Source organism: Oenanthe melanoleuca, chromosome 2 (genome assembly GCF_029582105.1).
Source record: "Oenanthe melanoleuca isolate GR-GAL-2019-014 chromosome 2, OMel1.0, whole genome shotgun sequence".
NCBI classification, from domain to species: Eukaryota; Metazoa; Chordata; class Aves; order Passeriformes; family Muscicapidae; genus Oenanthe; species Oenanthe melanoleuca.
Window position 1 is genome coordinate 132,357,285 of NC_079335.1, and position 12,885 is coordinate 132,370,169.

Consider the following 12,885-nt stretch of genomic DNA (forward strand, 5'->3'; position numbering starts at 1 on the left):
AATGTTTTGGCCTTCAAGATGGCTGCAAATGCAAGATCTGCTCTGTGTTTCCTTAGTCAGGAGATTGTATCTCTTTCTTTTCTAGATTTGAACGTATTCACACAAAGAAAGGGAACTACAGTAAGTCACTAGTTTCAAACCAAGAAGAGGTAGATGATTTAGCAACCTTGGAGGTACTGGATGAGGTAAGAACCTCTTTTTTGTTATGTTTTCCTGAAGAGGAATCACGTATTAAATCACAATGGTGTGCTGTTGATTCTCAAATTCAACTGTATTGTCACACGTCAGTTGTGTAAGTGTACTATGACATTTCACCACTTTATGTCAAATATTTTGGGACAGGATTTACGTGTCAGAAAGCTTCCAATCCAAAGCTAAAACAACCTCTGGAGTTACAGCTGTAGACCAAACAGCATTATAACACCATTGACTAAACTGGATTTATATCACTGGATTTTATTACAGCTAAGTATCCAGTTTCCAATGGTATGGTAAGCTGAAATTGGTCTAGGTCCAAGACCTTCCATCCCTGTTGCTTGAACACTGAGGGTTGACTCCCAGACTGGGTTCTCACTGACTTATTTTGGTGTGGAAATGCATGAGGGTCACTTTATGTCAACTGAGCCTCTCATCTGTCAATGCCTGCTGGTGAACCTTTGACCAAATTACTGATACAAATACCACTGGTTTGTCAAACTTCAAAAATTAGTCCACTGAGTGCAGGGAAACATGGCATAAGGGAGGGAGGAAGTCTGCTGTGTTTATCCTTTAAGCTTCCTAACCAAAAAGAAGAATCAGGCTGCAGCACTGATTATTTGCAGGTCTTAGAGGCCATCAGTGGTTGTAAACAAACTGTCATTCTTCATCTACTGGGCTGTGCATAGAATATAACTCACATTCTCTTATCTGTAAAACTTCTCTGGTATATTGTATCTCTGTCAGTCCAGAATATTCATTTTGGCACTTGTGCTCGTAAACTGTATAATGCTGACAGCTCACAGAACATCTTCCATCCTCCCAAGTGCTTTGTTATGTTAATTGTAATTGAGCTAACCCAAACTTCTTCTACTGAGCAAAGTTCAGGTTAAAGCATTTTTTTTAGTATTGGGAAGAGTAAGACCGTTGTGAGGTTTTATCTTTTACCATGATACATATTAACAACCCAAGCTAAAGAGATTTTATTGCACAAATAAGCAGACAAACTTGAATATATCCCATCTCCTCAGAGGTGGAGAATTCTCATGGAAGTCCTCAAGAAGCCTCTATCTAAATGCATTGTTTGACTATGTAGCGTTACTAAATCAAATCCAATTTAAAACCACTTTCACATATGAATGGCAGCTTCTTGGAACTGTATTCTTTCTTCAACTCAAGTTTTTCTTCCAGTTTAGATAGCCCCATCATCAGAGACAAGACAAGACACCTTCTATTGGTGCAAGAAATAATTTCAAGAAGGGCAGAAGTTCCTGTAAAATAATTCCATAACGTGAATCTGGTTATGGCCAAAAGGAAAGAGCATTCAAAATCAAAAAGTTTATCAAGGCAATGGAAAACCAAGATTTTCTCTTTATGTTTTCTTATGAAGAAAATATAACCTCTACAACTGTTGAGAATTCAGCTTGTAAGTGTATTAAACAGGACAACACTGTGAATAGATAAATGAGGAAGGAAGGCAATTCCTTCTGTAGTCCTCTGCTGCCAGTTGGGCTGTTCCATGGGTGTGGGGCCTAAATATTTTCACATGTATCTCAGATTAGTCTCAAGGCTGGTTTGAATTTCTTTATTCAGCTCTGTGGCCTCTTTTGATTGGAAACCTACCCAGCCACTTTCTATACCCAGCTGTGTATGCAGAAGAAGCTGAAGGAAATTACATCAAGAAATTTGAATTCCATTAATGTGCCCTTCTTTTTTGGGGGAAACCGGCTGTGCAACAGCAAAGAACAATCATAGCAGAGACTGCTTGTTAATAGGAAAAGAAGCCTCATTGTTTACATTAATGGGAAGCAAACAGTTGAACATTTGTGGTGTATCATAACTGAGAGGGATGTTAGAGCAGCTGTAATGGCAGTTATGGACTCAATCAAGTGGCTCTTGCTTGATAAGTTACATGAAACTTCAGTAGTAGAAATGTAGACAAGACTGTCTCATGGAAATCTCTGATGAACTGAATGAAAGCAATACTTATTAACTCCTTTTTCTACAGCCACTTGAGGATCTGTAAGTATATATTGTTCAAAGTGAGTTTGGACACAAAAAAATAGAAATGCTTGTGTGTTTTAAAGTATTACTTACTTCTAATCATGATCCATTGTACTCCTGACTATAAATACCTTCTCTTTGCATCCTCACTCATTGAAAAATATAAATATTTTATACATTTTCTTAATATTCTTTTTTTCCCCATGTGATTCATTGTTCCTGTTCCTTCTCCATTAGAATACAGTAACAGAACAGCTGCAGAAGGGCTATGCCAAGGACCAGATCTACACATATGTTGGGGACATTCTCATCGCTGTCAATCCGTTTCGGAACATAGATATTTATTCTTCACAGGTGTGAAAATTTAGGTTTTGTTATTTTAAACTAGCATCAAATTCCACTAAAATACAAATATTTGTGTCAAGTATGAGATTCATCTTAGCTTACTCTGAAAAGCAGAATAACCAGTAGAGATGTTCTTTCAACTGCATATTGACATACATTCTTAACACTTGCTGAAGTTCAGCACAGAAATGAGAAACCCCAAAGGAATTAATTTTTATTGTCTATATGCCTACAGTGTAGATAATGCACAAAGCAATCCTGTAAAATGTTAACTTCTGTGAATCTGTCTCCTCATTATACAAAAGGGAATTTGTCTCCCTATTATACAAAAGGGGAAAGATATTAAAGTTGGCTCATACTGTAATTTGGCGTTATTAGTTATCAGATACTACAGGTACAGAAAAGATCTCAGGTTTTAATATCAATATCATGCAGAGATACTAATAGGAAGGGAAGCACAAATAAATTTAAATAAGTTGGAACTATGTTGTCTGACAACAGTAAATTTTCTCCTAATAAATTGAGTTTCAAAATGCAATCAGGGCTAAAATTATAGAAAATTGCACTTTATTTTTTTAGCAGTTCCTATAGTCCTAAGTACATACAGATTCATGGTATAGTGAGTGCAGTAACAGCTCCCTCAGAAAACAACACTGCTGGAAACCTTAGCATGCTGTACACTAATCTAAAAATAAAACCAAACTTAAATTTAAAAAAAGTTTTTAAAGGACAGTGATATGTTTTTATTTTTCTTGCACTTAGCATTCCAAGCTGTATATTGGAGCCAAACGGACTGCCAACCCTCCTCACATTTTTGCAGTTGCTGACATAGGCTATCAGTCCATGGTGACGTACAACTCCGATCAGGTATAGATGAGGTGTCTAATTCATCCTCTGCCAGGCTGAGACATATGTGATGAGCTCAGTCTTGCTCTGTTCTCTGCAGTGTATTGTTATTTCTGGAGAAAGTGGAGCTGGCAAGACGCAAAGTGCCCATCTGCTGGTTCAGCAGCTCACTGTTCTGGGCAAGGTGAGTGGCAGAGTGGGTGTCTCTGTAAGGCTTGGCTATCCTGGACCTGAAGGGCTGAACCTATGCACAGGGTATTGGATGTGGGGTGAGACTGATACACATTTTCCAAAGAACATTGGAACATGATGATGATCTGTCTACTGCTTCCTCTATCCTGAACTAGGGTCACTTGAAAACATGCTAGAGTTTCCACAAGGAAATGTACCCACTGCAGTGAGGGCTGTCACTTAGTCAGATCCCTGTTTAATTGAGTGCCTTCAAGTCCTCTAAACAGTACCAAATAAAATCCCCTTCTGGCTTCTCATCCTTCCACAACCAGATTGCTGTCAGTGGGACATAGTCATTTTGGGAAGTGGCCCATCATAACTGTCTAAATGAAATGCTTTTTTTTACATGCCCCAGGAAAGATGAAAGCAAACTAATGGATTGGTAGGGTGCAGGGAAGCAGTAACCAGATGCTAACAAGGATCCTAAAAGCAGATTGACCATCTCAGAATCACAGAAGCCACAGAAATTCATTGATAGTGTTGTTATCATTGTGTGTGCTATCTCTTCCAGATGGTCTTGCTTCTGAAAATAGATATATTCTGACAGATTTCATTATATATATAAATATATATATGTACGTATACATATATATATATATTTATATTTATATATTTGCCTTTCTCTCCATATAATTCCCATGGGAATGGCTGCCCATTATGTCACACTTCACAATACCAATAAGAAGATGAAAGAAACACCTAAAAATGGAGGTATTTTAATAATTACTCATAATTGGAAGCAATGTCTTTTTCATATCCAGGCTAATAACAGGACTCTGCAGGAGAAGATTCTCCAGGTGAACAACCTTGTAGAAGCATTTGGGAATGCAGGCACCATCATAAATGATAACTCAAGCAGATTTGGAAAATATCTGGAAATGAAATTCACTTGTGGTGGCACTGTAGTAGGAGCTCAGATTTCAGAGTACCTCCTTGAAAAATCCAGAGTTGTCCACCAGGCAGTGTAAGTATGAAGATTGCATTTGAACTAATTTGGGGGTTATAGAGTCAGCCTATGATGCAGGAAATCACCTTGGTTCAAAACACAAAAATGAATAAGGAATTTTTTCTTAAAAGTTATATATTAATAGCTTATAAATTTGTAAGCTACCTGAAAAACTAGTTCAGATTTTCATTTCCCCCTGGATTATTTAAACAAATCCTATAAAAATGCCCATGTGATATATAAAAGAAGAACGTGCAAAGAGTTAAAAACTTTCTAATAGTTCAGGTATACATTTCTTTGTGGGATTTTGGAGTACTGTGTTAAGCATATCACTTACATTTACTTCCTCTAAATTTCCTCTAGTAATGTAAATTATTTCTTTGTTTGTTTGCTCATTTTCCATTTTGGAACATCTAGTAGGATGTGTATATAGAGAGTTATGGGTCAAAGATTTCTGCCAAGGAGAACCTGGGGGTGAATGAGAGGCTGGACATGACACAGCCCAGAAAGCCAAACACGTCCTGGGCTGCATCCCAAGCAGTGTGGGCAGCAGGTTGAGGGAGGAAATCTGCCCCTGCTCTGGTGAGACCCCACCTGCAGTGCTGCATCCAGCTCTGGGGTCCTCCCTACAGGGAATACATGGACCTGTTGGAGAAATTCCAAAGAAGGCCACAAGATTAGTAGAAGGATGGAGCACCTCTGCAGTAAGGAATGGCTGAGAGAACTGGAGTTCTTCAGCCTGGAGAAGTCTTTGGGGTTGACCAAATTGCTGCCTTCCACCTGAAGGGAGCCTGCGAGAAAGATGGGAAGAGACATTTTGCAAGAACATGTAGTGACAGGACAAGGGGCAGTGGATTTAAACTGAGAGAGAGTAGCTTCAGATTAAATATTAGAAAGAAATTCTTCAGTGTGGGGGTGGTGAGGCATTGGCACAGGTTGCCCAGAGGTGGTTGCCCTATCCCTGGAAGTATTCAAGCCAGGTTGGATGGGTCTGTGAGCAGCCCGTTCTGGTGGCAGGTGTCCCTGACCATGACAGGGGAGTTGAAACTAGGTAATCCTTAAGGTCTCTCCCAACCCAAGACATTTAATGGTTCTATGATCTAATGGTGCCCCTGAGACATACACCTAAGCTCATGCACACAGTAGGGGTTTGAACACAATTCCTTTTTGCCATTCAGCAGTGACTGACTTAGGCATCTCAGGGTTCAGTCGTGGTTGCAAATTTTCAACTAGATCTTTCTCATAAAGGAGCACAGAAACCTTGAATGTGTAATAAACCTCTGTCCTAAGTTTGGGCATCTAGCTTCTCGGCAAAGCATGCCAAGTCATAAAGCCCTTTTGCTGAATATCTGCTTCTTGGTTCAGAGTTAAAGGACAAAGCAGCCATACTGCATTTAGTGAACCAGGAGTGTATACCTCTCTCACAGTCAGGTTTTTTAAAATAATTGGAGTTAAGCAGCCCATTCAGTGTGGGTGGATGAGCATTGTGTAAGATCTCACACAGCATCTATCAACTGCATCAAGGGCAGAGCAGCACTGAGCTGCTTTAGCACCAAGTAGCCACCCTGGCAGTGTCAGGACAAACACACAATGGCATGAAAAGGGTGTTCATGGGAAGTTCTGTTATAAAGCTTCTTTCAGAGTCCCCCATCAGTTTGTGTGAGTCTTGCCTGTTACTAAAATAACATTTAGTAATAGTATGTGTGTCATCAGTAAATGTAGCATGGTTATATTATTAAATCAGTTTGTTGTTTCTGTTGTTTCAGAGGAGAGAAAAATTTCCATATTTTTTATTATATTTATGCTGGTCTCGCTGAAAAGAAAAAACTGGCACATTATAAACTACCAGAATATAGACCTCCCAGGTAATGCAGTTTATTTTTGCATAAATTGATTACTAAGAAATGCCATGTTGAATTCTCAGCCTCATTTACATTCTGACTCTGTATCCATCAACTCTTTCAGATATCTGCAAAATGATCATTTCAGAATCGTGCAAGATTTCATGAACAATAGCTTTTATAAGTCCCAGTTTGAATTAATAGAACAGTGCTTCAAAGTCATAGGTTTTACACTGGAGGTGAGTGCTGATAAACCTTTTCTTTTGTGAACTTTACTAGCTACCTCAGGAAGACTTCTATAAATCATTCAAATCTCCCTTTTTTTTTCCTCCTTTAGTATTGTGTTTATGTATTAGGATCTTGCATGGTCAACTTACTGTTGTGTAGTAACATTTAAATTTTTAAGGTTTCAATGTTAAACCAATTGATAAACCAATAAAATGGTATTAGTCAACAAGACTTTGAAATCAGTGGACACAGCACAGCTGAGTTACTGGGCGGGGAGAAGATTTTAACAAATTTAATGCATAGAAAATGATATTGTAACTGTTTATTATCCAATAATTCTAGGCCTGTGAATATGAGCCCCATCTCAGTTTTAAGAGGAAGTCCATGGTGAGAGTTCTAAAAATTCATTGAGTTGATCTGAGTATTGATGAACTCAATACATTTTCACAGCTCCAAGGATAAAGTTGAATGAAGTTCTTAAATTCCTTTGAAGATGAATCTCATCACTAAACATTAACTGAACCCATTCTTTCTTTATGATCTCATATCATTGCTCTGGTAGCAGTTAAACCCCTCTCCTCAGTCTGTCTTTGGTAGAATTAAAATAAAAAAGGACTAGATTTATAAAGGAAAGAAATTCCATCCCATGACATAGTTTTACCTTAGGAGAAGTGGTGCATCACAGGTGTCATTTATCTCTGACTTTATTAATAAACAATATAAATAGCATGATCCGTACAGTATCCATGAAATATAGCACTAGTGCTGCAGAATGGGTGTATGTTTTAATTTCTCTGACAAAACTGTATGTGGTAAGGAGCTTTTCACAAATAATTGCTCACTTCAGTTGACTATTTCTGGCTTCCCTCTATGTAAATATTTGAAATAGCTAGCAGAATGGGTTTATTCACCTGTTTTGTTCCTCCATAGTCACTCTCTGTATTAGGTTGTAGTGGCAGTGGCATTGACAGTCTCTTTCTCCTCTACATGTTATTCACAGCTACGTTTAGTAATATCACACCTGTACTATCACATCCTTTCACTTGTGCTCTCATCTTTCCAGAAGCAGCATGAAAGGACATTCATGGTTCAGCACTGATAGCAGTTTTGTCACAGCACCAGAGACCTTGATAAATCCTAATTTAAAGCATGAAAAGCAGCAAGGCTGTTTTTGTTCCCAGTTCTTTTGTTCACTTGGACGGGTGGAAACAATAATCCTGATCATCCAGAAGAGGCCTTCCATTGAAGATGCAGTTAGAGCCAGGTCACTGGCTGCATTGTGCAGTTCTAGCATGGATCTTCACTTGATTAACTCAGCAAGGCACCAGTAGCTGAATCTGAAGAATTATCTACCTGTAGAACCCTGCAGTTTCAGAGGCAGGCTGAGTGCCATAGGCAATCTGCTTGTGGCTGTTTGTGAGCCCCAGCCATGTCAGCCTGCCTTGCATCCTCCTCAGGGTGAATTTGCCTGTCTGAAGCTGTGCTGGCAGGAGTGAAGGAAGAGTCTTCTTCCCCCACTGAGGTTCTGATATTGGATACACGTGCAAAGATAATGTGCTATCCCATAGGACATTGAATTCCTGTCCTAAGTTCACTTTTAGTAATGCAGATTTAAGTTTTGACCTTCATCCCAGTGCACAGAAGAATTTCAGTGTTTTATTAGCAGAATGGACATAATTAGCCATGGACAGATGTTGCATTTTAGGCTATAGGTGAGCGGCAAAAAGGATAATGCAACATAGTTCCTCATGCAATGGAGAAGCAAAAGAGAGAGAGTCATATTTAAAGAGACACTACACTTTATAGGGTAGTACAAAACAAAATAGGGTCGTGCAAAACAAAATAGAAAAGACTCATTGGTCCAAGAAAGCAACACCTCTTTGAAAACATAGTTTCTGCAAAACATCATGAGACACTCACACGGCTCTCACACACCCTGCAGATGCATAATCATTTTTGTAATTTCTTGTCCTTGTGAGGGCTGAGAAAGGCAAGACTTCAAGGCTGCTTTTTCCCTGGTTCCCAGCAGCATCCAACAAGGGACAGAAAAAAAGAACTTCAGTTAAAATTGAGGCCTAAACAAAGCTTTGTTTCTTTGAAATTTGCTTTCAACTGACTGACAGATTTTAAAAGTAGCTACTGTCAGTACTCCCTGTCTTAAAATCACACTGTTTCATTTCAGGCTGCACAGCAAAATTAGTAAGAAAGGACTGCCTGAGGGGAACAATAATTATGCTGTATGAGACAGATCAGGCCAGATTTCAAAAACACTGGAAAAGGGCACAAAAATGTCAGCAGCTATACATACTGTACAGCAGAAGTATGATGGCAGAAGTTAAGCTATCCATTTCTTTGCATTTCAACTGTGTCCCTAAGCTTAAATTGAAAATGAGTGCTTAATCCTAAGTAAACTGTGTGCCAATTACCCTCAGCATAATTTTTTAGAGTGAGCTTATCCAGTTTGTCTTGCTGTCACTGGAATCATTATTTATTAACTGCTAGATTAACTTCTGAAAGTGTTGAAAACAAGCTCAAGTATTCTAGAGCAATTAGAGATTTTATCTGAGTAAATGATGCCTGACATAGTACCAGCAAACTACCGAATAATATGGATAAAATGCTGTGCAATTATAAAAAGTTCATCATTATAAAGTACCAATCAGATTTGCAAAACTGCTTCATATAAAACTACTACAAAAGTTTTCAACATACTATTTATAAAACACACTATTATTGTATGCCTTAAAATATACACTATCACAGATTCCTAGACTGCTTACACCTAGCATTTTCTGAGTAAAAAAAACTCTGATCATCAGGTATAATGAGAAACATTCACTATTCAGGTGAAAATTTGCAGTTAAAATTGGAGTCCAACCTGTAATGAAAGCATTATTTTACTAATTCCAAATATCATTTGGAATTTATGTATTCATGTATAGGTACTTAATTTACTCTATATATCACTTCACTGTCCAGGGTAATAACAGCTTTTTTCAAGATAGAGTCACTTTTCACGGAAGGAACCAGGCTGGAAAAGACCTTTGAGATCATGAAGTCCAACTTATGAGCTAACACCACCTTATCAACTCAACCATGGCAGAACCTCCTAAATAATGTGAAATCTAAATTTGTTTAAGCAAAGTCCATATTAAGATGTGTTGGTGAGTTCCTAACTGATATTTTGAAGGCTAAAATGCTTTGCCAAATCAGAGATGTGAGGGCCTCACTCTTCTCCCAGTGAAACTTTTTCTGATGACATTGGTGGGAGATGATATTTGGAGTACCTTTGTTTCCATGATGCGAGAAACATCAATGCAGATTTTTTAATATTTTTGTTGATCTAAGTATTAAATCTTTCTGTGTAAGAGGGTATGCAAGAGGGTATGCACACCACTGTTTTTGCTTTTCCTACTTCGTTTCTATCCTGTCCTATCAATAAGTATGGAAGAGAGGCTATGGTTTTTTGCCCTCTTTGACTGTCTTACTCTTGAAACACTTTACTAAGTACAGAATAGGAATAATTGTTGAGAGCAGCACTCCTAAAAGTAGTGGACACATGGCAAACAGCAGGAAACAACACACACACATATCCCATCACACAAACCACAGAGGCAAATTACCTGGCTACTGATTATTGCATTTTTTAATATACTTTTCAGGAGCTTGGAAGTGTGTACAGTGTCCTGGCTGCCATTTTAAATGTGGGTAACATTGAATTTTCTGCAGTAGTATCTGAACATATGATTGACAAGAGCAACATTTCCAATCCAGTGGCCCTTGAGAACTGTGAGTAGTTTTTTCTTGATTTAATGTTGTTTCTCTTTGGTGTTCTCAAGCAAATTTATTTTATTGTAAGAGAGGTATCAATGAAAACTGTTTTCACATGGAAATTTTGCGAGAATAATTAAAAACGGAAGAGAAATTAGTTCTAAGCCCACCTGAATTCAAATGCAAAAGAGAAAAAAAATTTCCATGTTATGCATCTTATTTGACTAACCATTTCACTGGCATACAGAAAACATGACTAATAATGCAGATGCCTGAAAAAATCTTTGGAATTTTTCCAAGTTTATTTGAACATTTGATGGAGAACCTCATTAACACATTGAATAATTTTTTTTCCCAGTTTCTTTCTCAGCTGCTCATTACTTGTTTTCCACAAGTGCCTCTGGAAATACGGCTCACTAATTCCTTGGAAGGGATGCCTTACATTATAAGCTGCTGGGAGGTACAGGAGGCAAAGGGGCAAAGATTATCCAGGAATTTGCTACACTTTCTCACTAATTACACCTGGGGAGATAATGAAGTCTTCACACAATCTTCTTGCATGTTTTCTTGCCATAGAAAAATATTGTGGAGCTGGGAAAGAAGCAACCCTCTTTAGGAGCAAAAAGAGAACAGCAGTGACTTGAATTTGTGGGTTATAACTGAGGGGTATTCACACCTCAAACTTGGGTACTTCTTACAGAGTCACCTTCCAAAATGTGTCTGTGAGCTATGCCTGTGATATTCCTTCCCAGGTGCATCCCTGCTGTGTATTCAGGCAGATGAACTGCAAGAGGCCCTCACCTCTCACTGTGTAGTGACTCGAGGAGAAACAATTATTCGTCCCAACACGGTGGAAAAAGCCACTGATGTCAGAGATGCCATGGCCAAAGCACTGTATGGGCGCCTCTTCAGCTGGATCGTCAATCGCATCAACACTTTACTCAAACCTGACAAACATCTAAGGTAAAAGGAGATTTTGCAGAATAAAGAAATATTTTTCTGTGGGAATAATAACTGTCTTACACTAGAGTATTTAGTGTAGGCAAGTTCCTTTTCTTTGCTGTGTTTTTGTTTATGATCCCACCATGTTGAAAATGGTTTGTGCTGTTCATAGCATATAGTGAAAATACAGTAGATATAGTTGGCAAAAGCATCTGCTGTTTTCCTGTTGATCTGTACTCATTTAACCCTCACTTCTTCTTTTGTATTTTTAACCCTTTTCACTTTTAACCCTTTTTCTTTTGTATTTTTTTCAGAGTAAACATTTGATATTCATCATGTTGATTACATAGGTCAAATTCTGCTCTTATTTACACTGATGCTGTTGCTTTTGTCACTGTTGTTATGAGCAAGGTTTCATGTATGTGTGGGAATAGTTTTCAAACACATTTACTGAAGGTATTGTCCACTTTACACTTACAAAGTGACATTTTAAATGCCATATCAATAACAAATAGCTTTGGTTTGCAGATCTGAATTTCCTGGATTTTTTCTTCTTAAACATCAGAGAGCCAAGGTTGCAATCCTGAAATTTGTATAAACTTTTAAGTATTTGGTTACAGCAGAGCAACAATAAACAGAACTTTAATCAGTAGTGATAGGATAAAATCCATGATAGTTGGGTCAGCATTTCTAGCCTGTGTGCCTCTCTCACCTGTCTGTTACAGAGCCCTTTTCAAACTGAATACTTACTTACTATACTGGTGAGGATGGAGAAAATTCATCCTGAAAATCTCACTTTAAAAAAAACCAAACAACTTTTGTTTGATTTTGTGATAGTAAAATAATTTGCATTTTCTATTTTACGTAATTAGCTCTGAAAAGGAGTCCTAAAAGGAATGCTAAAATAAATTCTAGCAGTCTATTCATCAAAAATATAATTTTGAGACAGATTAAATAGTCCCTAAATTCAGAATCCTCCACAATGAAATGCTTCCTTTTTTGAGATGGACTTCACAAGGAGGTTTAAGTACTATTCATGAGTGTCTTGAGGCTGATTCTTAATTTCTGATTTCCTAAATATTTATTTTAAAAATGGTTACAGATAGATGCCCAAATAAGTTTTATAGGAAAAATGGGATTTATATTTTACTTGCCTAGAAAAGACACTAATGTCAGTTTATTATAAAAATATATCCCCTTAAGTTTTTGCTTCAGCAAATAAATATTAGAGTTTTTTCCAGTTGCAGAAGTGATCACATATTTTCAGTATGCTCTACTTAAAATATCAAACCAAAGTTTTTCCAGTGCTTCTCTGGAATTTAATTGGTAATTTAAATTCATGCCACATCTCGGTGCATAAGGTAGTTATTCAGCTGCATAAAAGGTCTAGATAGTCATTCTTTTTACTTTAATGTTAAACGAAGAAATTTTAATTGTTATGAGTAAATTATATGAAGAAATAATACTTAATGACAACAGTCTTTAATTTCAGGATGCTGATGAGTAAAGCCTTTGTTATTACAAGAAAAACAAGAA

At 37.6% G+C, this 12,885-nt stretch overlaps 1 protein-coding gene across 1 annotated transcript in view; it reads left to right on the forward strand.

Annotated features, from left to right (window-relative positions):
* Positions 1-12,885, forward strand: part of MYO3A (myosin IIIA) — a 101,765-nt gene that overhangs the window by 48,829 nt on the left and 40,051 nt on the right. Inside the window, exons 9-17 of the mRNA XM_056483287.1 lie at positions 86-185; positions 2,437-2,553; positions 3,307-3,411; positions 3,491-3,574; positions 4,383-4,585; positions 6,334-6,432; positions 6,533-6,647; positions 10,299-10,425; positions 11,160-11,370. Coding sequence (XP_056339262.1) covers positions 86-185; positions 2,437-2,553; positions 3,307-3,411; positions 3,491-3,574; positions 4,383-4,585; positions 6,334-6,432; positions 6,533-6,647; positions 10,299-10,425; positions 11,160-11,370 — 1,161 coding nt within the window. The remainder of the gene's footprint in view (positions 1-85; positions 186-2,436; positions 2,554-3,306; positions 3,412-3,490; positions 3,575-4,382; positions 4,586-6,333; positions 6,433-6,532; positions 6,648-10,298; positions 10,426-11,159; positions 11,371-12,885) is intronic.